Genomic DNA, 25440 nt, shown 5'->3' on the forward strand with positions numbered 1-25440 from the left:
TATTCTCAAATTGGTTGTTTCCTTGAATATGCAAAGTACTATTTAATGTGCTTGCTCTTGGCTTGAATGGTCTGCATCTTATGTACTCTGTAGATTGTTTATGTTCTGTATGTAAATTCCTCAGCACACTCAGCCTGGTGAGGCAATGCCTTTTTGGGTACAATGCTGTACCATAGTTTACTGGACTGCTGTAGCAGCATCTGGCTGCAGCTATAGGTTCCAGAATATTCTCCTGGTATATCTTAATGAAAATTATTTGTAAAGGGATAGGATGAGTTTCAAATTTAATTATTTGGTTTTGCAAGTATGAATCATTGATGAGAAGCCACTAGAGAGAACTTGAGGTTAGCTCTGCAGCATCGCAGTGCTCTGCACTGTAGCCTAGGAGGCCCCAAGTGAGTCTGGAATTCCCTGTATATAAATAAACCCCTTCATGTGTACTGCTGCTCCTAGAGTTGAGTATGAGGCTTTCTGTCCTTTGAGTGGAGTGACTGACTTAGTGTCACCTCTCCTTGGCTCTTGCAGGGTACAAACCAGCAGATCAAGGCCCATGAGGCCAGCTCCGCAGTGCAGCATGTGAATCTGCTCAAGGAGTGGAGCAGCTCCCTCGAGAAGAAGGTAGGCATGGGGCTCTTGGCTTTCGTTAGATTTTCTAATTCTTCGCACTATTTAAAGAGGAAATTTGTAATTATCATTGGTTTTTTTCTTTCTTTTCTTTTCTTTTCTTTTTGGTTTTTCGAGACAGGGTTTCTCTGTGTAACTTTGTGTCTTTCCTGGATATCACTCTGTAGACCAGGCTGACCTCGAACTCACAGAGATCCGCCTGCCTCTGCCTCCCGAGTGCTGGGTTACAGGCGTGCGCCACCCCCGCCCGGCCCCAACCACTCTTTGCTAAGCTGATTGGAGAACTTCTCCTCAGGTGTCTTTGCTGCAGAACGAAAGCGCAGAAAAAAACAAGAGCATCCAAAGTCTGCACAACCAGATATGTAGCTTTGAGATTGAGATCGAGAGGCAGAAGGAGATGCTCCGAAACAACGAGTCCAAAATCCTTCACCTGCAGGTGAGCACCCTGCCCAGTGGCAGGCACCACTAAGGTCCTGGCAGACAGGCCCACAGCTTCTCTGTGTGAGCACTCGAGCAGCTCGGGTCAGCACGGACCTGCCTAGGAAGCTGACTCCAAATCCCTCTTCTGTGTTTTCAACCCATTGGAGCAAAGTAAAACTTAAGCCCTTGTTTTAAAAGGTACATGTTTTAGCCCACCACCAGGCTTTAATCCCACTGCTTGGGAGGCAGAGGCAGACAGATCTGTGACTTTGAGGACAGCCAGGGCTACAAAGAGAAACCCTGTCTCAAAGAGAAAAAACAAAACCAAACATATTAATTAATTAATTAATTAATTAAAAAATAAAAATGAGCTGTTTTGGATGGGGTGTAGCTCAGTGGTAGAGCATTTGCCTAGCATGTGTAAGGCCCTAGGTTCCATCCTCACCATTGCAAAAAGAGAGTGTGTATACAATCTTATTTTTATTACTATTTAAGATACATTGTTCATTAGTACTGTATGCCAAGTTTCACTTCCTACAGCAAAATCAAGCCAGACTACTTGTTCTGAGTTTTCACACACAGACACACACACACCCCTCACATTATTTTACCATAATAATCCAAAGATACTCCCAAAACAACAAACGCATAAACTTTTGCAGAGCTGGAGAGATTCTGTGGGTAAGAGCGCTAGCTACTCTTGCAGAGGACTGGGGTTTGATTCCCAGAACCTACACCACAACTGTCTCTGTTTCCAAAGACTCTGGTGCTTTCTTCTGGCCTCTGTTGGCATTGCATGCATGTGGTGCCAATGTTGTTAAAGAAAACAGAATTGAAGTATGTTGGGGTTTTTTTGTTGTTGTTGTTGTTTGCTTTGTTTTTTGTGGGGAGTGGGGATTGTTTTGTTTAAGACAGGATTTCTGTGTGTAGTCCTGGCTGTCCTGGAACTCACAGAGATCTGCCTAACTCTGCCTCCCGAGTGCTGGGATGCCGTGGGATATTCTGTATGTCAAATGTGTTGCTTGGATTGGTTAATAAATAAAACACTGGTTGGCCAGTAGCCAGGCAGGAAGTATAGATGGGACAAGAAGAGAGGAGAATTTTGGGGTGTAGAAGGCTGAGGCAGAGAGACACTGCCAGCCGCTGCCATGACAAGTGAGATATAAGGTACTGGTAAGCCACAAATCACGTGGCAACTTATAGATTAATAGAAATGGGTTAATTTAAAATAGAAGAACTAGATAGCAAGAAGCCTGAACCATTAGGCCAAACAGTTTAAATAGTATAAGCATCTGTGTGTTTATTTTATGAGTGGGTTGTCAGACTGACAGGGCTTGGCCGGGGCTGGAGAAAAGGTCTCCAGCAACACTGGGATAAGAAGCACCAGCCGGTTGGAAGTGTTTCTTAACAGAATTTTAAAGAACAGCTGGGTGTGGTGGCACCTGCTTTTAATCCCAGCACTTAGGAGGCAGAGGCAAGAGAATCTTTGTGGGTACAAAAGAATATGTTTGGGGCTAGGGAGATGGGTCATGGGTAAAGTGCTTGTCACACAAACTAGTTGGGTACCCCAGGACCTATGTGAATGCTGGGTGGGCATGGCAACCTGCCTATAATTCCAGTGCTCTAACGGCCTCCAGACAGTCTGGCTGGCAAGACTGGTCATAGCAGTGAGCTCTGGGTTAAGTTGAAAGAACTTTCTGAAAAGAATAAGGTGGAGAACAAGCAAGGAAGAATCCAAAAGTCAACCTCTGGTCCTTGCACAAGCCACACACACACACACATACACACACACACACACACACACACACACACACAAAAAGAAAATGTGTTTGGGTTTTGGGTTTTGACACTCCCCCACCCCTAGTACTGGGATTGAACCCAAGTTCTTGAACTGGCTAAACTCTATTCCTGTTTACTTTTTATTTCGGGACAGGGTCTCAGTAAGTTGCCTAGGCTGGCCTTCAACACAGCCAGTTGTAGGGTGGTCTACAAAGTGAGTTCCAGGACAGTCAGGGCTGTTACACAGAGAAACAAAAACAAAAAGATACCCTAGATGGAGAGTCCAAGGCTAACCCGGGCAGTTTAGTGATAGCCTGTCTCAAAATAAAACTAAAAGGGGCTGAATGCAAAGCTAAGTGGTCATGTGCTTACCTAGCATGCTTAAGACCCTGGGTTCCATTTGGACCACTCCAAGGGATATTTAAAAAGAAAGAGCGAGGAGGAGGGGATATGCCAGTAAAGTGGACCAGTGGGTAAAGGTGCTCGTTGCCAAGTCTTGACAACTTGAGTTCAGTCCCTAAAACCCATGGGAGAAAGAGAGAATTGACTCCATGTGTGTGTGGTTATACACAAACACACACATACACTGAAAGAAAAGAGAGACGGGTCATGTGCCACATGTCTGTAGTCCCAGATACCTGAGAGGAACAACAGCATTGTATGATCCATGACTCAAAAGAGATAAACAAGCCAGCTGAGTCACGAATTGAACTATACCTGCTGCTTCCAGTTGCTGAATTCATGTAGTAGGGCTCAGGTGGGCATCCACAGGCCAGATGGAGCACCACCATGCCGTCACTGAACAGGGCTGTGTGGTCTAAGTGTGACCTAAAATGACAAGGGACAGCAAAGGACATTCACGGTAGCCGTAAAGTTCAGCCCCATACAACTGGTCATCTGAGTCTCTAAGAAACAGGCCTTAAGTTGGGGTTGTTTATTCTGTGTGCCACTGCTGCTCCCCAGTTCATGAACTTGTAATTAAACTCCATACTTGCATCCTGCACTTAGAATGTACGTTTATAGAAACAGTGCAGTGGCTGAGTGTTCACCAAGACACTTCAGGAATTCATTTGCTGTTCACAGAGAAAGCTTGCACGGACCTGTCTTCTGCTTTGAAGCTGTGTTGGTTTTGCAAGTGAAATGTCTATCTGAAAAATAACCTTGCTGGGATGCAACTCCTAAATTGTTTGGGTGAGCCCATTTGTGTGGAGCATGTACCTATACACAGAACATGTGCCGCTGTCTCTGCATGGTTTACCAGTTGCCGAGGCAATGCCTTGTACTAGTTGGGAGAGCTTCATGGCCAGTGCAGTGGTCTTGTCCCCTGCAATGCATGTCACTAGTTGTTAGGGAGGAGCATCTCAGGGCCATGGAGCTTAAAGTGACTAAATGGCTTGTGTTAGGCCATGGTGCAATTCAGGGCTTCCTTCTTGGTCCTCTGAGTAACCAAGCATCATCTCTCACTTGTGGTCAGGCCTTTCCTTTTTATCACTACCCATAATAGCTTACTTTATGAGGGCAGTTCATTCAGAGGACACCAAGGCTGTGGGTATTCATTAATGTCAATACAATTGACCCCCAGAAAACAGTTTTTACAGAGCCAAATATTCCTCTGATTATACATTCTTGTTTCAAATACACATAGGTCTGGAAAGATGGCTCAGCCACTAAAGGCTAGGCTCACAGCCAAACATAAAATAAGGAGACATTGACATAGTAGGTTTTTTGAAGTTTGAAGATATCGTCTATGCTGTGTTTGTGTGTTGGGGGTATATATGTGCACATGTATGTACATATGTATGCTTAGAGGGTGGAAGAAGGGTCAGGTGTCCTGTCTGCCACTCTCTGCCTTATTCCTTTGAGATAGACTCTCACTAAATTGGAGCTGGTGGCCAGAAAGCCCCAGAGCACCTCCTGTCTCTATTCCTATGTAGCTGGGATTACAGGTACACACAGCCATCTCCAGCTTTTTACATGGATATTAGAGATTTGAATTTGTGCTTGTGTTTGCACAGCAAGTGTCCTTGCCTGTTGGCCCTCCTCATCCTTCTTCAGCATCAGCATCAGGTTTTCTGGATAGAGCAGGGAGATTCACATCAGCCTTTCCCTCCAGTGAGAGGATCCAGACCTGCCTTGATGTTCCTTCCTGGTCAGTCACCACCAGCGAAGGTGCTGACACCCAGAATTTCAAATATAGACTTCCAAACGAAATGAAGATGGTAGGCTGTCCCTGGAGCTGTCCCCTGAACACCCTGTGTGACCAGTGGCCTCGGAGCTACTCTACTGCCTTTGGAACTCTTGTAGATTCTTTGTATGAATGGAAACTTCAATCCTTGGATCCATCACAGGGAGACAGACAGGCTGGAGCACGAGGCTCTCCCTGCTACTCTCACGGGAATGTAGACAGCCTTTTAGCACCCACCAGAGTGGTGTGTTTCTATAGAAAGCTCTTCCAAGTTACTTAAGTTGAGGCAGTGCAAAATTGGCAGGACAGGGTCTCTGCTTGCCCCTGAGTGCAGAACTTACTCTCATGGGCCAGCCCCCTTATCTCTTCCTAGGCCTGAGGACCCACAGCAAGCCTTCTCTGGTCACCAGCACTCAGGGTCTCTGGTAGAGGCAGGATAGAGGGAACTCTTTCTTTCTCTGAGCCTTGGCAGTTCTGGGATCCCCCTTTGTAGTCACATAACAGAAGCAGCACATCTGTTCTGAGCCAGGTAGCAGGGTAGGTAGACAGTGCCAAATCATTATGACTCCATCATCCTGAACTTGATTCCCTTTAATTGGTAGGGGCCAGGGGTCTTGGACCTTGAGAATCTTCTACTAGTCAGATGAGGCTTTGACCTCAGTCCCTTCTTCTCTGTATCTGTGGGCACCTATGGTGCCAGAGGAACGTGTGTACAAGGAGTGAGGCTTATGGCAGTCTGATGAGATATCTATAAGGATGGCAGGCAGGGAACATCTATGAGTGTGAGGTCAGGGTCACAGCCAGAGTTCTGAAAGGAAAGTTGGTGGCATTTTCATAATGCCTGGATACAGGTATGTGACGCACAGGTAGTTTGGCCATCCCAGAGATAGCCTAAGATGGGGAGGCCTGTGTAGGAGCTATGGGCAGGAAAAGGAAGAACTACTTCTGGACCACATGCACACCTGTGGTGTTGGGTGTTGTCCCCTTCTGTCTGATCTAGCCCTTCTGGTGACGTTACAGAAACTCTGCAGGCTAGGTGTGATGGTACGTTATCCAGGTCATCATCTGACTGCTTCTAGCTTCACTGTGTTCTGACAAGTTCTTGTACCCTGGAGGCTGGTGGGTCTCAGCCAGTGGGTGCATAGGGGTTGACAGCTTCACCTAGCACTTGGGGGTGACAACACAGCATGCTCAGAGTTCTGACTGGTTTTTACTCTTAACCCCTTTGGTCTGGAAGCGAGTAATAGACAGCCAAGCAGAGAAACTGAAAGAACTCGACAAGGAGATCCGTCCCTTCCGGCAGAACTGGGAGGAAGCAGACAGCATGAAGAGCAGTGTGGAGTCCCTCCAGAACCGTGTGACTGAGCTGGAAAGCGTGGACAAAAGTGCAGGGCAGGCAGCTCGTAACACAGGTGAGGGCACTGGGTCTTAGGCAGCTGCTCCCACTTGCTGTGGCACCACTGCCTGAGGACGTGGTGTGTTAGGCACAGCACATGCAGCCTCACAACAGCTCCTGGGGGCACAGGTGTTACATGCTGAGAGTCTTCCAGCAGAGACTTAGAAATGTCCCTCCATAGGAGTCCCAGCAGCATGGTGGGGTACAAAGCCCTCCTTTAGAGAGGCTGGACTACAGCATGTCAAGGCCTATTGGTCACGGTGCCACAGACACACTCTGAGGACCCAGAGACAGGAGCAGACCAGGCAGGGGAGGTGGGCAGCCTATTGCACAAGTATCTCTGACATTGTGAGCAGATGTGTGCCTATAGCTTTGAGTCTGAATGAGTTCAGTGATGATCTACATGGAAGGATTAGGGAGTAGGTATAGATTATTGTGCTACACACGTTGGCGTGTGGTTAGAAATAGAGTAGGAGACAGCTTAGGCTCGGAGTCTAGTGTCCCTATGCATGCCAGGGCCATAAGGCAGGGGAGTATGGGCAACTAGGCCGCCAGGCTCTGACAGCTGTGGCCTGACGGTTGGCACACTGTGGCTACCAGAGAGGAGGGAAAGGAAGATATAATGCAGATGCCTCACACCTTGTTCATTCTGCACATGTCTGCCCTGTGCAGTCACAGTGACATCTGTGGGCTGCTGTTCCAGACACTGGTACATATGTGCTTCTCTGATGTTTGCATGTCTCATTTGCCAAGTGTTTTCTTGCCTGTGGCAGGCTTGCTGGAGTCCCAGCTGAGCCGGCATGACCAGATGCTGAGTGTTCATGACATCCGCTTGGCCGACATGGACCTGCGGTTCCAGGTCCTGGAGACTGCCAGCTACAATGGTGTGCTGATCTGGAAGATCCGTGACTACAAGCGCCGGAAGCAGGAAGCTGTCATGGGGAAGACCCTGTCTCTCTACAGCCAGCCTTTCTACACAGGCTATTTTGGCTATAAGATGTGTGCCAGGGTCTACCTAAATGGGGATGGAATGGGGAAAGGGACACACTTGTCGCTGTTTTTTGTCATTATGCGTGGAGAATATGATGCTTTGTTGCCGTGGCCATTCAAGCAGAAAGTGACACTCATGCTGATGGATCAGGGGTCTTCTCGACGTCATCTGGGAGACGCATTCAAGCCTGACCCCAACAGCAGCAGCTTCAAGAAACCCACTGGAGAGATGAACATCGCCTCTGGCTGCCCAGTCTTCGTCGCCCAAACTGTTCTAGAGAATGGGACGTATATTAAAGATGATACAATTTTTATTAAAGTCATAGTGGATACTTCGGATCTGCCTGACCCCTGACAAGTAATTGGGGAGGTGGATTCAGCAGAAGGTAACTCCTCTGGGGGGTTGAAGCGGTCTGTCTTCACGAAGGTCCTCGCCCTCAAAAAGGACCGTGTGGAACAGGGTAAGCATCCGGAGGAGGAGGAGGAGGAGGAGGAGCAGGAGGAAGAGGAGGAGGAGGAGGCGTGGCTGGAGGAGCCACACGTGAAAACAGACCCCAATGGATTTCTAATAGACTAGCCACACTCTGAAGAATTATTTATCCTTCAACAAGATAAATACTGCTGTCAGAGAAGGTTTTCATTTTCAGTTTTAAAGATCTAGTTAATTAAGGTGGAAACATATATGCTAAAAAGAAACATGATTTTTCTTCCTTAACTTGAACACCAAAAAAGAAAACACATGTGGAGGTAGCTGGGCGTGTCAGCATGTTAATTTAAAAGGAGAACTTATGAAATAATAATACAGTTTTGATATATTCATCCTAAAATTCAAAAGTGCAATCTTGTTTCAAATATAGTATATTGTCTATTTTTAAGGCCTCAACTGGTCTCTGTTCTAATAATCTGTTTGTCAGAAGGCCCTGAGTAGACATAAAGTCTCTAAATTCAGAAGTCATTTTTTATTTAAAGTTCTACAAATAATTGTTACTGCAACATTTTGTTTTAAAACGTTGATAGACTGATATTTCTTGGAAGAAAATGTAAAATATCAAACACTGGTTATCACTTGTGATAGGAAAGAGAATATTCAATCTGTCGTTATTTCTCGTTAGAAATGTAACCCTTCACTATCTGTCGTAGTTAGTGACATACTTCCCAATGACTATGAGAGGGACAGTGCTCATGGATGCTGTGCATCATTGCAGACTTACAGTTGTCTTCACCCTAAAATAGGGCATTAGTTGAACTTTGGAGTTCTACACAAAACCCTGTAGGTTTTTAAAATTCTGCCCCATGTTTAGACAAGCTCTTAGTTGCTGACAGCACCAGCCATGGTCTCCAGTGTCCAGTGTGTGGGGATAGGCAGGTGACCTGTGCTGCAGGAGGTCCCAGCAAGTGTTTCTCATCCTGTCATACTGCTGCAGGAGGCTAATGATCTCCGAAAGCAACGTCTGTGCTCAGAGATGGTGGCATACGGTACATGTGCCTTAGATGTGACATGCTGCTTCTTGTCCTTGGGTTTGCGTTCACCATGATTCTAGAAAGTGGTAGTTTAACCAGATCTTTCTCTTTCCACCACCAATCTTTGTCTCTACCAGGGCCCTCAGACAACTCCGAACCTGCCTGGGGAAGCCAGGCCACCACTGGCAGCTTCTGGAGGCTCTGCTGCTAAATATTCACAATTCCAACTCTAGGCCCCCAAGAGCAGCTCAGTCCCACCCCAAGGGAAGGAGGTGTAAGCAGAAGCCACACCCTTCCAGGTGTCCACAAGGGCCCTGAAAACCCCCACAGCATGAAGGAGAACCCCCACCCCCACCCTAAGCATTCCCAAGACCGAACCACTGGTCTGGGGGCCTGCCCAGGCTGGCCAGCAACGGCCCTGGCCTCCCTGTTAGAAGGATGGCCAGCTGATGCCCCAGCCTGTCCTGTCCAGATGGCACTCCCAGCTCACTGTTTACGTCTCTCGATGGTCCAACTGTGATAGAAGCCTGGAGCCCTGCCCCGGTGCCCCTTTTGCTATGCACCACACTTCATGGTGCTCTCACACTGATGGGTGCTACACGCGACGGGTGCTTCTTAGGCAAAACCAATGTGTGCGAACCACCACATCTGTGCCACTTGCCCAAAAGGCGCGCCCACAATTGGCCAGCTGGGCCCGCGCTTCAGACTGCCTGCCTCTGGGCTCTCCCCATGGTCGCGCGGGGACAGCTGGGTTGGTGCCTGGTGGCCCACCTTGTCTCTGGTGCTGCCATCTGTCCTGGGTGTGCCTTTGCCCCAGTGCCTGCTGGAAGTGCCCTCCTCCTGCACACCTGTCCCCATGCTTCCATGAGTGACCTCCTGGTCTCTAGCACTTGCCCTGCCCTCCCATGGCTGAAACATCGGGTTCCTCACCTGCTGCTCCTTTCTCTACTCTGCTGGGATCGCTTTGGGGTAAGTCAGTGGAAAGCCTGCAGAGCCCGCATCTTTCAGAGGTACCCTCTTTTCCTCTAGGTCTATCCTCCAGGGTTCTTCCCCTGGCAGTCCTTAGCTGGCTTCAGGTAGCTTTTTCATGGCCAGGTGTCAGCAGCAGGGACATCCTTGCAATACCCCTTTGAAGAAGTCAGCACAGTGCCAGTAGGTAGAGGCCAGCAACATCGTGGGCTGGTACAAAGCATGCCTGTCTTTAGGGTTAGCCCCTCCTATGAGGGTGACCCTGAGGGATCCTCAGGCACTCCCTGTTAGTGAGACTTCTTACAAGACTCTTCCTATGTGATGCGGGCCCTCCTGGCCCCCCTGGGTACCTGCAGGATGTGAGTAAAGCAACTAAGTAACTGTTGTCCCCTGGGATGAGGGCCCCCAGCATGTCACAGTTTTCTGTAGTGTGTCTTTTGCATTTCTTGGTAACAGTAGAATAGTGGGCAAGCTCATCGCTTTGTGCCCCGTCTCAGTGTGTGAAGGACATGCGTGCAAGACATGTCTCCTGGGAGGTGGAGGTGTGGAGCATGTCATGTCCTGCCTGGGTGTGCCTTGCTGTGCTCCGGCTCAGCATTCCTTGGTGCCCCTTTGGTGCTTACCGCCTGGGCCAGCTTTGGGCTGTGGTCTCAGCATAGTTGAGGCCCTGCTGCCAGTTCTGGCAGCCAGCCCTCACCATTTCACAGGGTCCTGGCCACAAGAAACACAGGCTGGTCGTGCAGTGTGTGTACCTGGCTGTGCAAAAGTGTCAGTTGCTCATTCTATAAAGGACATTTGTCCCATGGCCTCCATGAGGAAATTGGACACAACTGCTTGCCTGGGGCAGTGTCTGTATGTGCTCAGAACCACCCCAGTAAGATGCAGGCCACTAAGTAGCAGTGTGTCCTGAGGCCTGACCCATGGTTTTTGTGAGTAGTGGAAAGCCTGTGTCAGTAACAACCCAGGACCAGACTGGGAGTGAGCTTGTCTACCTTCATTGGTCAGGGAAAGGAAGGTACCCTGAAGGCCCTGCCTGGGCTTCCCTTTCTTCTTGGGGATAGACAGACCCAACTGAGGCTGTGTAGCCTGTCAGGCTGTGGGTAAGACAGAGCAGTGGATGAGACTGCAGATGAGTATGTCAATGGGCTCATGGAGGAGAGGAGCGCCCACACCCCAACCTACCCAGCTCCCAGTTTCTCTAGAACCCATGCTTAGCATTTGAAGAAGCAAAGGGCTGTTGAGGGAACCTGCACCTCAGTCCATTTCCATCTCCCCTTCTTGAAGTAGCCTATGCACAGATGTACCGTGTCCCTAAGAGCAACCAGACAGCAGTCGGAGCAGTAGGAGGTGACTGCGCATGGCCACGCCCTGCCTCCTTTCTCTTCTTTGCTTTCTCCATTTCCTCCAAAGACGGGGACCCCAGGGAGCTGTGGCATGAAGCACTGTGGCTTTGCTCCCTGGGCGGCTCCCAGCAGGGCCTTCAGACCCCTTTGTATTGGCTTTGTCTGACCATCTGTGGTCAGCCTCATGAGGCCCTAGGGGTCAGACACAGTCCCTTTTGGGTAGCTGGCCACCTTCCCATACCTCCTTAGTCTGCCCCAGAGTTCTACCTGGAGTTGGGACCACATGCCTGCTCCCTTGGGCCTGACATTAAGGACACCACTGTAACTGAGCAGTCACCCATGGTGAGCCTGACAACCGGTGGACTATACCCAACAAAGGGGAGTGTGTCTGGGCATGCCAAGCAACAGGATCTTGGGTGAACCACTCCTGCCGGCCCAAGAGGAGAGCGGGGAGAGGGGGGTGCCAGTACCAACAGCATGACCCTTGCCGCCTCCTTCCCCCTGCACACTGCCAAGCATTGCAGGGATGCACTTTGTACCTGGCCAAGACATTTCCCACCTGATGGGTGACAGGGTAGGTCAGTCCCTGCCCTCCTGTACATCCCTCTGCTTGGGACCATCAGTGAATAGAGAATGGCTTGGTGGAGCTTAGGGTACTTTTTTTTTTTTTAAACTTTCAATCCAGCCCTTTCCTGACTAGACCGCAGGAGAGCTAGTGTGAGTTCCAGGCATGCCATTCATTGTGTCTGAGTGTGACAAATAAGGGTCTGCCCCAGATCTTCTCAGACTAAGATCATGGTTTTGTCTTCCGTTTGTAAATCCATAGCAGCTCTTTTCTCCAGACTAGAATGTGTTCACAGGTCAGGTGAGGGGATAGTTGGCAAGTGATCCATCCATCATTAACTGTTCTGCTCCAGCTGGTGCTGGTTGCCATGGGCACTGTGGCATCAGGGAGCCAGGTCTGCAGGGACAGTAAAAAGAGGCCAGCAGCCCATCCCAAAGGCCTGGACACATCCCAGCCTGTCATCCACTTGGAGGGTTCCCTGGGCACCATTGCTAGCAGGTGGGCAGTGACCCACACAAAGGCTAAGCAGGCCCAAGCAGCCAAGCAGAGTGATTCATTTCTCCTGCCACACCATGTCTGGAGTCTTTCTTGTGAGTTCACTGTGGAGAGGAGGTCACTGCCACTCCGTAGTCAGTGGTGACTGGCGTACAACCTTAGTCCCCTTTAGTCAAGTCAGATAACCTTCAAAGGCAAATAAATGACCTAATTGGAAAACACAAAAGCCGACCTTCCTTCCAAGGATTTCCTTAAGAATCTGTAGGCGCTGACTGAGGAAGTGGGGTTAATGCAGACTGCTGTGGAGTTGCGTTCTTTCCTCTGATGGCACGCCTCTTGTGTTCAGTTCTGTTACCCAAAAACAAAGACCAAAGAAGGCCAATCTCTCTTTTGACTGTATTTCTAATCTGCCTGTTTTGACACTTGCCGTCTGTGGTAACCGCTCGCTGTGAGGCCCATCTTGACAGTCCAAGTGATTGTGACCAGTGATTAGCGTCCCGTGTTCCGCTCTTCTAAGAAACTGAGACAGTGTGAGTTATTGCTCAGCAATAATCCTGTCACTAGGAGTTAGCAACATGTCTCATTTCCTGATAGCATTATGATGTTTTGTATTCTGTTTACTGTATGTTATGTGTGGTTTCATTTGGTATTTATTTGTGTTTTGAGGTCTTGCGATGTTTCTGTTCTGCTGCTAATAAAGTTTGTAAGACTGTAGAATGCAAAATTTTGCAATGCTGAAGTGTCTATTAGAGGAAAATAAAGCTGATTTAAGAGTCCTGCGTTCTTACTGCAGTCTGTCACCACTGGGCTTTGGGTTGGCCTCCTCCAGCTGTTCTCACAAGTGGCTGAGTGACAGCTGCCTGGGGACCCCCTTCATTCCAAGCTGCCACCATCCTGGGATAGCAGAAGGTTCTGAGCAAGGCCTGTGTGCTCATGTCACTCCAGGTCTTGCCTGCAGCTCACAAGACTGTGGCAGTCCAGGGTGAAGAAGAGAACACGGGTGAGAACCAGATCCACAGGTACCAGGACTAGATAGGGAGCCCATGTTCTGAAAGCTGTCTCAAATAGAGAGCATGAGGCTCACTTGGGAGGGAGGCAGACTCCGGGCTGTCTGGGGCCCATGTGCTCTGGCCTGGGAGATTGCTGCCTATGGCCAGGGATCACTCAGTGCCCATTGCCTGCTATGCAGGATGCTGCCTGGTAACTAGAACCACACATGGGAGCATTGGAGACTGGGAATTCTGGTGTTCCCCTTTGGTGGAAATGGGCAGTTTCATCAACATACCTCATTTTCAAAACCCTGGAGAATTCAAAGCCACCTTCCCTGTCCTGTTCAAACCCTGCCACAGCTACCTGCAGCAGAACCCTGAGCACAAGCTCATGGCCCACAACTCAAAATGGGGACTGATGCCATGGATAGTGGAACTCAGGGAACTCCTGAGAACTGGCAGGGCCTGTGGGCCCAGGCTGAGGGCAGGGATGGCAGAGGGCTGACTCCTGGAGTAGCGCTACACCCATACCTATGAAGGTTTCTGTCAGGCATCATGGTAGCTAGCATCTGTCCCCGAGATTCCATGTAGGGTGAATCCTCCAGTGGCTTCAGACTACTGGACCCTGCACCTCCACCCTGTGCTTCAGTTCACAGGGTGCCTGGCACTGCAGCCCCCTGGAGTGGAGCACACCAGGGCCATGGCACTGAGCTCAGAAGACTCCCGCTGTGTGCCCCTAACTATGGAACTTGGGACCCTGCCACTGAACTGCCCCGCCTCTGTAGGGTCCTGAAGGCAGCCCTGTGACCACACTGTGGGTGGCCAGTTCACAGGACCTGCTCTGGGGCTGCTCCTCACTGGGATGCCACCAACCAAACTGCTCATAGCCAAGCAGCCTTTGTCCCTGCAGGGACCCCGCCCAAGGAGGAACAAAGGGTGTTCAGGCCTGGAGTCAGCAAGCCTAGCATCCAGCTGTGACTTCCCCTGACCCAGAGACCTATGGCCTCCCAGTCTCAAGGCAAAGGAACAAACAGAAGCTGACAACTGGCTGTGTGAGGGGAGGAAGGGCAAAGGCTGCTGCAGGCTCTTCATCCTTAGAGACCAGTGACTTAATGGTATCTCTCAGATCTCCGGGGAGGCCTCTGCCTCCCCGCTGTCCGCTCGCACTGCGCAGATAGAGAGGCGGCAACCGCTCCCGAGAGCCTGTCCCACACCCCAACAGGAAACTGGGACCCACTTTTCAGTTGGAAGAATGAACCAGAGACTGAGAGGGTTGGAGAAGCTCCCAGCATTTGAACCTTTGAATGTAACTAGGCCCCAACCCATCCAAGTCACATCCTCCACCCCTCAAAGCTGTATCAAGCCAATCTCAGCAACATTGTGCCAGCCCCACTTCTAGTGCTGAGCACCTCCTAGCCTCCCATGCCCCTGCCTCAGTGCCTTGTAGGCTTTATTTCTGCAGACATCCTTGTCCATCTGTCTTTTGCTTACCCCTCCCTGCAGCGCCACGGGGCTGTCATTCAGGGTTCCCACAACCCTGGGGAAGGTAGGCCATGAGCCACAATGACCAAGCACAAAACCAGCCAGATTAATTGACTGCACAGTTTGAATGAACCAATGGGAAGCCTTGTGGTGACTGTATCAGCAGCCCAATGAGGGAGATGGCTTCCCTGGTGTGTAAAGGTTGACTGTACAGATAATCTGACACAGGATAGCAGTCAAGCCAAAAGCGTGCATGTGCCTGCTGGAGTAGCCATGCTGAGTACGCCTAGTTACTCTAGGGTTCTGCTCTTCTCCCACTTCCTGCGAAGGTCCTGACCAGTTCACGGGCTGTGTTTGCAATCGAGGGCTCTCTGTACACACACTGCCTGCTGGTTCCAGCCATTCTTCCTGCCCTGGGACTGCAGCCGAGACCCATCCTTTCTGTTGCTGGTGTTTAATGCTGCCTCTGACAGGAAGCCTCTTTGCCCAGGCACTCTCACTGCCCTTCCCATGTGGCCACCTTGTGGCTCTGAGCATCCGCCAGGCCACAGGAGCTTATGTCCTACGGGTCATACTGGCTCAGCAGCCAGAGCCAGAGCCCAATCTGTCACAGTGCTTCCTCTCCAGGAAGAAACAGAACAACAGGCAACAAGAATGTGACCCCCACCCCACCCCCAAGAGTTTCCTTTGTGCATGGCCTAGCTGGAGGCCAAGAGCAAGCCCCTCTCAAAAGTTCCAGCTGCTGAGCCAGGACAGCTGATGCCCCCTTTGAAGACAACTGTACCAGAATAAAGGGTAGACGGAGCTGATTCCCTGGCTTGGGTGTGAAAATGAGTGCCCCCTAGTGGATGAAATGCCTTCTGCACGGGAGAAGAAAAAGTGTGGAGGATTAAGGACTGAGCTCCCAGATGAGTGCATGACTGAGCCAATCCTGAGCAGCTCTTCCCTCCCATCACCCACACATCCATCCACCATCCACAGGTGTGCCATCACCCTGGCATCCATCCATCTGTCACCACGAACTTGAACCCAAGCTCAACCCTCCAACACCCCTGCTGTGGCAAAACATCCAACAAAGGCAACCTCAAGAAAGAAGAAAGAAACGTGTATTTGGCTCACAGAGGACACAGCTGGGAAGGTATGGTGGCATGAGGCAACCGGCCACGCTATGGTGTGCTGCTTCTCCGGAAGCCCAGATGAGTGCTGCTGCGCAGCTTGCTTCTGCCTTTGGGTTTAGACCGGAACCCAGGGGGTTGTACTGCCCATATTTGATGCAGGTCTTCCCTGCATCTTCTCTGGAAATACCTGCACAGACACACCCAGAGGTGTTCCTTGGAGACTAGTTAGGCTGACAATGAAGTTTAACCATGTCACACCCTGTTCACTCACTTTCCTTTCTTGGTACTTTCTGCATTCATCTATTTTGCCCGGGTCTGGATCATGAGGGACAACTCTCGAGTTACGTGTGTACCTCTGGACAGGGAAAAGCTTCCCAGTAACCTCTCAGTATCCCCATTTGCCCGTTCTCATCTTTTCAGCATCCCCCAAGCGACCTCTCTCATCTACCGTCCATTTCCACCCATTTTCCCATTAAAAAGTCCACACCTCTCCTCCCCCTCCCTGTGACCTCAACCAACCTTCCATCCAGATGTGTCTACCAGCATCTTCACCCACAGCAACACCCAGCAACAGCTCATTGGCCAACCTTCACAGCCCCCTCTCCTCTACTCACCATTCCCCAGCCACCTACCATTCCCACACAATTCATGTCTGTCTGCTCACCACTAGCCACCCTGCCACCACCCACTGTCCCCTACCCACCCACCCACTACTATTCGTCAGCCACCCTCTGCCACCGACCTAGTCATGTCCAGCCATCGGCATCAACCTTTTAATACCCAGCGCCGGGAGCCGCTGTCAACTCTGAGCTCACATAAGCCCCTCCCACTCCTCCACCGTTACCGACTGTCCTTTCATTTTTGCATTGATTTTTCCCCGTTCATTGTCCACCCTGACCTTCTCCAACCCACGCCTCTTCAACGGTCCCTCTACCTATCCAGGAACATCACACTCTGCCCTATCCACATATCCACCTTCAGAACCACCACACATCTGCCCTTTGGCTTTCCTTCCTTTCTCCAGCACACACAATCCGTGCAGAGTATGAACTGGGGCCAGGGGTTCCGGCCTGGAGAAGATGGGCAAAGACAGCTGAACCCCCAGGGTTGTTGGCTACTTCCACGCCATGTCACAGGGAAAGTCGGGCCAACATCCTCTTACTGGGCACCCGGGTCCCTGCCCTTTAGGTCACCGAGAAGATTCCTCCAAGGAGCCTCAGCAGACAGCTGGGCGGGTCCGGAGGTAAATGTGTAACATCTGGGCGCCCCCTGCCCCTCAGCCCCTCCCGGTCACGTGGGCCGGCGGAGCAAAGTCCGCACCTGCAACAGGGGAGCGGCGGCGGCGGCAGCGGCGAGATGGGCGCTCTGGGCCGGGTCCTGCTGTGGCTGCAGCTCTGCGGTAGGCCGGGGTCTGCGGACCCTGAGGCTGCTTCTCTAGGCCCAAGGGGTCGTGATCTCAGGACAGGGCGGGAAAGGGAGGCGGCGTTCGTAGCCTGCCTCGATTTCCCCGTCCTCTGGCATGGGCTGGTGAGGTCACCAATGCCCAGGAGGTGGAGAAACCGCAGTCCTGTCCCTGTGGACTCTTAGCCCCTCGCGGCTCCTCTGTGCAGAGTAGGGACAGGGCCTCTGGCTCCGGAATTCCGGGACGCCTCTCTACGCCCAGGGCGCTTCCCGCCAGAGCTCCTTTCGGTGTCCTGTTCCTCTCCAGCCCGGGAAGTCCGCGACGGGTGACCAGGGACGACGTCCCGTGGGAGGGCACGATTGCGCGGGCTCTGCAGATGCGCGAAGTGCACCGGAGAAGGCCGCTCAATGGGGTTCCCGTGGGGTCTGACCTCCTGCGCTGAGCGACCAGCGCCCGGGTCGGGGCCACCTCGGGGATCCGATCTGCACCAGGGCTGTGTGCACCACTGCTGCACTTCTCTGGAGGGCCGCCTTCCTCGAGGGAGGCAGACACCCAGCCTTCCTTTCTCTAGCACTGACTCGGGCGGCCTACAAACTTTGGGTCCCCAACACCTACTTCGATACTGCCTCCAACTGGAGCCAGAACCGGACCCCGTGCGCGGGAGATGCGGTCCAGTTCCCGGCGGACAAGGTGCCTTGGTAGGGGGTGGGGGAGCACTGGGGTGGGGAGGTCTGCCGGCCCGGCAGCTGACGCCGCCTCTTGCTGCAGATGGTGTCGGTCCTGGTGCGAGACAGTCACGCCATCTCGGACATGGTAAGGCTCCGGGCTGTGGCCACAGGGGGCATGGCTGTCCCAGGGTCGCCGAAAGGTCCCTCTCTAGGCCTCTGTGCGTCGCCACGGGAGCCGCTGGGTGGAGATACTCTCTGGGAGGGGACATCAGAGAGCACATGGGGTCTCACAGCCCAGCTCCCCCCCGCCCCGCACCCTCCCCCGCGGCCCAGTCTGCTGTACAGGGTGGGCTCTGGGAAGCCTCCTGCCCTTTCCCGTCCTGGAGGCCACGCTAGCAACCTGCCTGCAAAGCTAGTGGCCCAGATACCCTGGAAGGTTAGAAAGCTAAACAGCCTCTGCTGCCCGCACATGCTAAGACTTCAGTGAGCCAAAGGCTGCCGGCCTCGGTACCCGAGTTCAGTTCCTGTGGTTGGAACTAAGACTGGGGGTTTTATTTGTTGTTGTTGTTTAAGAGTTTTGTTTTGTATTTTCTGTGTATGCGTGCTTTGTCTGCACAATATGTCTGTGCCCCACCTGTGTGCAGTGTGCACACAGGCCAGAAGAGGGTGTGACCGGTGCCTTGGAGCTGGAGTTACAGATGTTTGTGAACCATGGGTTGTGGGTGCTGGGATTCGGAACAGCCAGTGCTCTTAACCCTTAACCGCTGAGCCGGCAACAACACCAAAACAAACCAAACCAAACCAAGCCAAACCAAAACAAAACGAAAGAACAATGTTTCATAGCAATCAAAAAAAAAAAAAAAAAATCTCCATTTCAGTGCCCAAGTTTTTGTTTTGTTTTGGTTTGGTTTGGTTTGGTTTTGGTTTTTCAAGACAGGGTTTCTCTATGTATCCCCTGGCTGTCCCAGAACTCATTTTATAGACCAGGCTGGCCTCAAACTCAGCAATCCACTGGCTTCTTGCCTTCCAAGTGCTGGCCAGCAAGAAATAATGTTTTCTGTGGGTCAGGGTCTCAAGTAACCCAAGATGGCCTTGAATTCACTATGTTCATGAGACTGACCTGGAATTCCTGACCTCCCCACATCACCTCCAAGAGGCTGAGATCACAGGTGTGAGCCACCAGCCAAGACTCAGTGCCCAAGTTTCAACCACACCCATCCTGCACTGAGTGCTCACTGGGGCTCCTGGGTGTGACAGACCCAGAGGACAGTCCCTGTCTGAGCTATGACAAGCTTGCCCCAACCCACTTAAAGCACCACCTCTCTGGCCCCAGGGACAGTGACATGTGTACAAGTGAAACCCTCCCAGGCAGTCAGCTCTCCTTTCTCCTCGATTTCCCCTTCAGCACCCCAGCTCAGGGTGGGAACTGCCAGGGATGTCTATGGGGCCACTTTGAGGAGGCAGAGTGTTACCCCTATTTCTTGAAGTCCCCTCCAGCTTCCTGTGGCCTCATCTTGGACCTCACCAGTTCCTCACACATTCCTCCCTGGGAGATTTCCCCCTCCTACCCACTTCCATCTCCATCTCCATCTTTGTTGGTGGGCAAATACCCAGCCCTGCCCCCCCTTTGCCTCAACACAGGGGTCTTCCCTGTGGTTCTGATTGCCACAGAGAACCCACATGCATACCCCAAGACAACCCTAGCATTCGAGTTGCCGAGTTCTCCCTTCTAGAACGTGGACTCTGCCTCCAATAAGTCCACCGGCTTTGTTCTTCTACAAACTTAAGGTGCTCTCCGAGTGCTGGCGCATGTCTTTGATCTCAGCACTCTGGATCAGAGGCAGTCGGAGCTCTGTGGGTTCAAGGCCAGCCTGGTTTCTAGAGTGAGTTCCAGGACAGCCAGGGCTACACAGTGAGATCCTGTCTCAAAACAAAACAAATAATAGGTGGTCATCTGACCCAGAGCTCCATCCGGCCCAGAGGTCCACCTGTGGAGGACTGTGTTTTCATTTTATTGAATTGGAGCCTTGAAGTTTGGGGAAACTGTTGTTCGAATGTGTAGCCATAATTGAAACACATTATTTCATCCTAGAAAACAGGAAAAGTTTTCAAAATTCTGGATTCCCAGTTTAATGATCATTAAGAACTTATATTGAAGAAATTCAGTATTTTTCTATAACTTGTATATAAAAATACATAATGCTACATAATACTAAACTTTTCATTAACTAAAAAAAATAGGTGGTCATGTAGAATGCTGACTAACTCATAAGTACTTTATAGAGTTTTGTCTATCATGAACGGTACCCTTGAAAATTATATTCTAAGCCGGGCAGTGGTGGTGCATGCCTTTAATCCCAGCACTCGGGAGGCAAAGGCAGGCGGATCTCTGTGAGCTTGAGTCTAGCTTGGTCTACAGCGTGAGTTCCAGGACAGCCAGGACTACACAGAACAACCCCGTTTCAAAAAAACAAAAACAAACAAAAGGAATTATATTCTATAGTTCCATTGGCTCTTCTCTTATGAACGATGGCAGTCACTCCTCCTGTTTTCAGGCCTATTTGTGTCTTTTTCTTTCCTTATTGCTCATGTCCACCACTTCTATCGAATTAGGAGCCCTTGTCAGGTTGTCTTGTTAATGAAAAGCATGTTACACTTCTCTCCTGGGTGCCATGCTTGCTCTAAGTTTGGATGACATAAGCTTTAGAACATTGTAGAAATTCTATTACTAAAGCTAACAGCATTTTCTTTATTGTTTGTTTTGTTTTTTCGAGACAGGGTTTCTCTGTGTAGCTTTGCACCTTTCCTGGATCTCACTTGGTAGACCAGGCTGGCCTTGAACTCACAGAGATTCGCCTGCCTCTGCCTCCCGGGTGCTGGGATTACAGGCGTGCGCCACCACTGCCCGGCTTAAGCTTTTTCAAAAATTAAGTAAGCAGTTGAACTTTTTCAGTATCATGCCTTAATGGATTGAGATGAGAGGTCCACCTTCAGTTTCAATTCTCTGAGGGAAAAAAAAAAAAACTAACGAAGTCTTCCTGGCAACTTGTGCATGAAGAGGCCAGAAGAGGGCGTCAGATAACAGCGGGTTGTGAGCCACCATGTGGGTGGAAATCCAGCTTGCATCTTCCGCAAAGAGCAGTCTGTGTCCTTACACCGAGCCATCTCTCCAGCCCTCTATTGTCTCCGTGTATCCTGTGTGATCTGTCCTTCCTTTCTAGAATATTCTCTGTGCTTGGTATTAAACATGCTGCACATGTGTACATGTGGGTTGGATTCTGCTTGCTGGCACTTAGGCTGAAGTTCCCCAGTCTCCGGTGTTGAAGCTCTCCCCCTTGGTTCATGTTTCTGCCTCGACCTCCCCCAGCCCTCGCGTATGAATTTGGGTCTTAGTTGTCCACTGTTCTGGCCTTCTCTGCTGTCCTCTGTGGAGCCTGGCTTGAACACTCGTCCCTGAACACCCTCAGCTGGATCAGCCCTGATGCTTACTTATTTCATCCACTAATGCTTGCCCTCTCACTGGGGTGGTTTTCCACATTCTCTCCAGACTTCCTTTTCAGTTCTGTTCATTTCCTGTGATGCTAGGGGCAGAGCCCTGGGACTCACAAATGCTAGGCAGGTGCTGCACCCCTGAGCTCTACCCCAGCCCTGTTCTTCATGAAAATGCATTCCATTCCCACGGATGGATGTGTAGCCTCCGGTGCTGAGGTGCCACCACGCTTAGGATACATCTTTATGTCTGTCCCTAGCTGTCCTCGGCTGTGGGTGGAGTCCTTTGCATTCAGTGTGCTTCACCCTTGGCATGGGTGGGGCCAGCCTGTGACCTCATCTCCCCTCTCTGCTGTGGGCTTTTGGGCAGGTCTGGAGTTCTGGAGCAGGCCCTGTCCCCTCAAGTGGGGACAAGAGCCTGCCTGGGCTGTGGGTGGTGCCTGATGGCCCCGCAAGGAGCAGCTCCCACGGGGCCCGTCCCCTCAAACTCTGGGTGAAGGATGGAGGGATGAGGCTTGGGGGATCAGGAGATGGTATGTCCCCTTCTCCACAGCATATTCCCAGCATAGAACAGGATTTGAGGGGTGAGAGGGCTCCCATAGTGGATCCAGGTTAAGGTTCCTGGGCCCTGATTCCTTCACCTAGTTCGCTGCCAGCGTCTCAGCTTGGGTTCTCCTGGTACTCGGGAGGTGTTAGTTGGGCGCAGTGCGTGCCTGGGCCTTGCGCCACCTCAGCCCGCGCCTTCCGCAGCTCCTGCCGCTGGACGGGGAGTTCGTCCTGGCCCCTGAAGCCGCCTTCAGCGCTGCAGGAGTCGGCTCCGACCCGGCCTGTCACTCTGGAGCTGAAGGTGAAGGGGGCGTGGCTCGGGAGGTGGGCTCGGGGCGTGGCTAGAGTGGGCGTGCTTCGGAGAGGGCGGGGCGCGGGGCTCAGTGCGCGGCGTGGGTTGGTGCGTGCCTCCGTAGGCACCTGGTTGCTCTTCCGAAATCCCGACCGCTTCTCCTGGCTTGACCCGCACCTCTGGAGCTCCGCGACCCAGGCGCCCGGCCTCTTCTCCGTGGACGCCGAGCGCGTGCCCTGCAGCTACGACGATGTCCTCTTCCCGCGCGACGGGTCTTTCCGCGTGGCGCTCGGCCCGGGCCCCAACCCGGTGCACGTCCGCAGCGTCTCAGCCCTGGGCCAGGTGAGCAGGAGCGGGAGGGCTCGGGTCCCATCCCCTGTGCGCGTCCCCATGGCGTCCTGCGGCTGCGCGCGTGGCCCGGCGCGCTCAGACTTTCTCCTCGCCTGCCTGATGCCGCCACCCGCAGACGTTCACGCGCGACGAGGACCTGGCGGCCTTCCTGGCGTCCCGCGAGGGTCGCCTGCGCTTCCATGGGCCAGGCGCACTGAGAGTGGGCTCCCAGGCCTGCACCGACGCGTCAGGCTGCGTCTGCGGCTACGCCGAGGTGAGTGAGCCTTGGCCGGGGACGGTGCGAGGTCCGCTCGGCCGAGGTGGGGCGCGTGGCTGCCTCCACGTTTTCCTGCGCTCACCGCCGTGTCCCCACCCAGACGCTGCCGTGGATCTGCGCGTCTCTGCTGCAGCCCCTGGGCGGCCGCTGCCCCCAGGCCACCTGCCGCGACCCGGTGCTGCCCCAAGGACAGTGCTGCCACCTCTGCGGTGAGCGCCCCGCCGGCCCTCTAATGCGCTCCCCGCGGCCTCCCCTCCCTTGCTGGGGTCCGCGGCGTTGATCTGTCCTCCCGTCGCAGGAGCCATCGTGTCGTTGACCCACGACCCCACATTTGACCTGGAGCAGTATCGAGCACGGTTGCTGGACCTCTTCCTAAAGCAGGTATCGAGGCCACAGGGAGGATCCCGGCTGCTGGCAGCTGCGCCCTGACTCTACTGCACCCCACCCCCCCAGCCCGAAGGCAGACTCCGGATCAACCCTCTCCCTCCCCAGCCCCAGTACCAGGGGGTGCAGGTGGCTGTGTCCAAGGTGCTGCGCGAGGCTCACACCGAGATCCAGGTGGTGCTGGTGGAGACCGGGCCCGAGACCGGCGCAGCGGGGCGGCTGGGCCACGCGCTCCTGCAGGACGCCGTGGCACAAGGTAACCTCGCGCCCTCCCGCCCCTCCGCTGCCCCGGCAGCCCGGGAGCCTCCGCCGAATCCCCCTTGTTTCAGGCGGCGTGCTGGGCATTCAGTCGGCGACACTGCGGCAGTCCGGCATGCCCGCGACGGGAGGCTCCACGATGTACCTGGACGGGTCCGGTGCCTGGCTGGCGGGCAGCGTGGCGGCCGCGGTGCTGCTGGCACTGCTGGGCATGGTGCTGCTGCTGCTGCACCGCAGCGGGAGGCTCAGGTACGCCGGCCCCTCCCGAGGGCGGGCTCCCAGAGGTTGGCCGGGCTGCCCTAGGGCTTCACCTGCTCCTGCATCCCGCAGGTGGAGAAGGCATGAAGAGGCTGGGCCCGCAACCGCTGGGCTGCCGCTGAGTTTCCGCAATCCGCTTTTCGACGTGATGGTCTTCAAGCAGCAGGTGAGACAGCGGGGAAGAAGCTTCGCGGGTCTTCTCAGGGGCTGGTACTTGGACCGGGAGCCTCTGACACTGTACCCACCCCCCCCCCCCGCAGCCACAACCCTCAGTGGAGCCGCTTGGCTCAGCCCAGAAGGTGGACATCGACACCAACTTCAGCTACTTCATTAACCCACTCTTTGCCGGGGAGGCAGAGGCAGAGGCCTGACCTTCTGGGAGAATGCTATCCTTCCAGCCAGTGGACTGTTCATCCCCTCGACCATGACTGGTCTCCTGATGGCAAGGACAGGCTCACCTTGTCCAATAAAGGATTGTTTGGGTTTTTGTTCTTTTTTAATCTGCTAGCATGGGTGGTCATACTTCCAACTTAACTTACTTGACTTATGGGGATCTGAACTCAGGTCCTTAGACCTGCCCTGCAAGTGTTCTTACCCACTCATCATGGTGCTTTGTTTTGAGGTGGGAGTCTCACCATATATTCTAGGAAGGCTCAAGTATCTCTCTGCCTTAGCCTCCAGGATTAGCTGGAGCTTTAGGCCATTGATGGCCACGATGCTCGGATGGATCTGTCCCAGTTGTTGACCTGCTCAGGTTTGGTCTCACGTCAGAGGGAAGTAATTGGTGACTTTAAGTTGTCTCAGCTCGCTGCCAGGTTTAGTCTCGTTCCCCCATCAGTACTCACTCATTCTGGTCTTTATCTGTTGTTTCTGGTTATGGGTCCAGGAGCAGGGGTCTGCTCTTTGTAGCCACACAGTGGACAGGAAGCTTGTTCCTTCAGTTCATCACAGGATGCCTGGCTTTAGCTTACAGGGCAGTAGGAAAGAACAGTTCCAGTTCTTAGTAATTTTGTGGGGAAAAATTGTATCAATGCTAGGCATGGTAGTGTGTGCCTGTAATCCCAGTACTAACAATGGAGGAAGGAGAATAGAGTTTGAGACCAGCCTGGGCAACATTGCAAAACTGTCTCAATAAACAAAAACAAAGTAAGCAAAGAGGAGGAGCGCAGGGGCTGAGGAGATGGCCCAGTGGGCTAAATATTTGCCTTGCAGGTGAGGGGAACTGAGGTTGATTCCCAGACCCCGCAGGCATGGGGTGTAAGCTTGTAACCTCAGTGCTGGGGAGGTAGCTGCCGGTCTAGTCTTGGTGAGCTCCAGAGGGAAGACACCTACACAGGTTCTCTGCCCCACATGCACCTGTATGCACCTGAACATGCATACATACATGCACACAAGAAGGAAGAAAGAAAATTAGATTGGTAACACAGGCAAGGATTTAGGATGGATTCTAGTCTAGAAGAAGAAAAAAAAATCCCTTAAAAAACAAACGGGCTGGAGAGATGGCTCAGAGATCAAGAGCACTGGCTGCTCCCGCAGAGGCTCTGGGTTTGGTTCCCAGCACCCACATGGCAGCTCACAACCATCTGCAACTCCAGTTCCAGGGGATCTGGCTTCCTTGAGCACAGCACACAAGTGGTGCACACATGTACATGCAAAACACTTGACACATAAAAATCAGCCTTAAAAAAACACACACACAAAAGTATAGCCTCATAAAATA

At 52.4% G+C, this 25440-nt stretch overlaps 2 protein-coding genes across 8 annotated transcripts in view; both read left to right on the forward strand.

Annotated features, from left to right (window-relative positions):
* Window positions 1-13003, forward strand: part of Traf3 (TNF receptor associated factor 3) — a 114265-nt gene extending 101262 nt beyond the window's left edge. For all 6 annotated transcript variants that reach the window (XM_036205705.1, XM_036205702.1, XM_036205707.1 and 3 more), the window contains 4 exons: window positions 526-618; window positions 920-1060; window positions 6246-6420; window positions 7178-13003. In XM_036205705.1, the coding sequence (XP_036061598.1) occupies window positions 526-618; window positions 920-1060; window positions 6246-6420; window positions 7178-7749 (981 nt within the window). In that variant the 3' untranslated portion in view covers window positions 7750-13003. The remainder of the gene's footprint in view (window positions 1-525; window positions 619-919; window positions 1061-6245; window positions 6421-7177) is intronic.
* A 4101-nt stretch (window positions 13004-17104) lies between these two features.
* Window positions 17105-24220, forward strand: Amn (amnion associated transmembrane protein). Of its 2 annotated transcripts, XM_036206621.1 has the most exons (12): window positions 17109-17215; window positions 17790-17908; window positions 17987-18031; window positions 22126-22222; window positions 22338-22555; window positions 22680-22817; window positions 22921-23029; window positions 23119-23201; window positions 23313-23460; window positions 23534-23711; window positions 23793-23886; window positions 23981-24220. In XM_036206621.1, exons 1-12 carry the CDS (start codon window positions 17173-17175, stop codon window positions 24089-24091), a joined length of 1383 nt encoding a protein of 460 aa, XP_036062514.1. In that variant the 5' UTR covers window positions 17109-17172; the 3' UTR covers window positions 24092-24220. The 2 variants fall into 2 exon arrangements, with proteins under 2 accessions (XP_036062515.1, XP_036062514.1); XM_036206622.1 differs by lacking the exon at window positions 23981-24220 and having other exon boundaries at window positions 17105-17215; window positions 23554-23711; window positions 23793-23864.
* The last annotated feature ends 1220 nt before the right edge of the window (window positions 24221-25440 follow it).

Source organism: Onychomys torridus, chromosome 14 (assembly GCF_903995425.1).
Source record: "Onychomys torridus chromosome 14, mOncTor1.1, whole genome shotgun sequence".
In the NCBI taxonomy this organism is placed as follows: domain Eukaryota; kingdom Metazoa; phylum Chordata; class Mammalia; order Rodentia; family Cricetidae; genus Onychomys; species Onychomys torridus.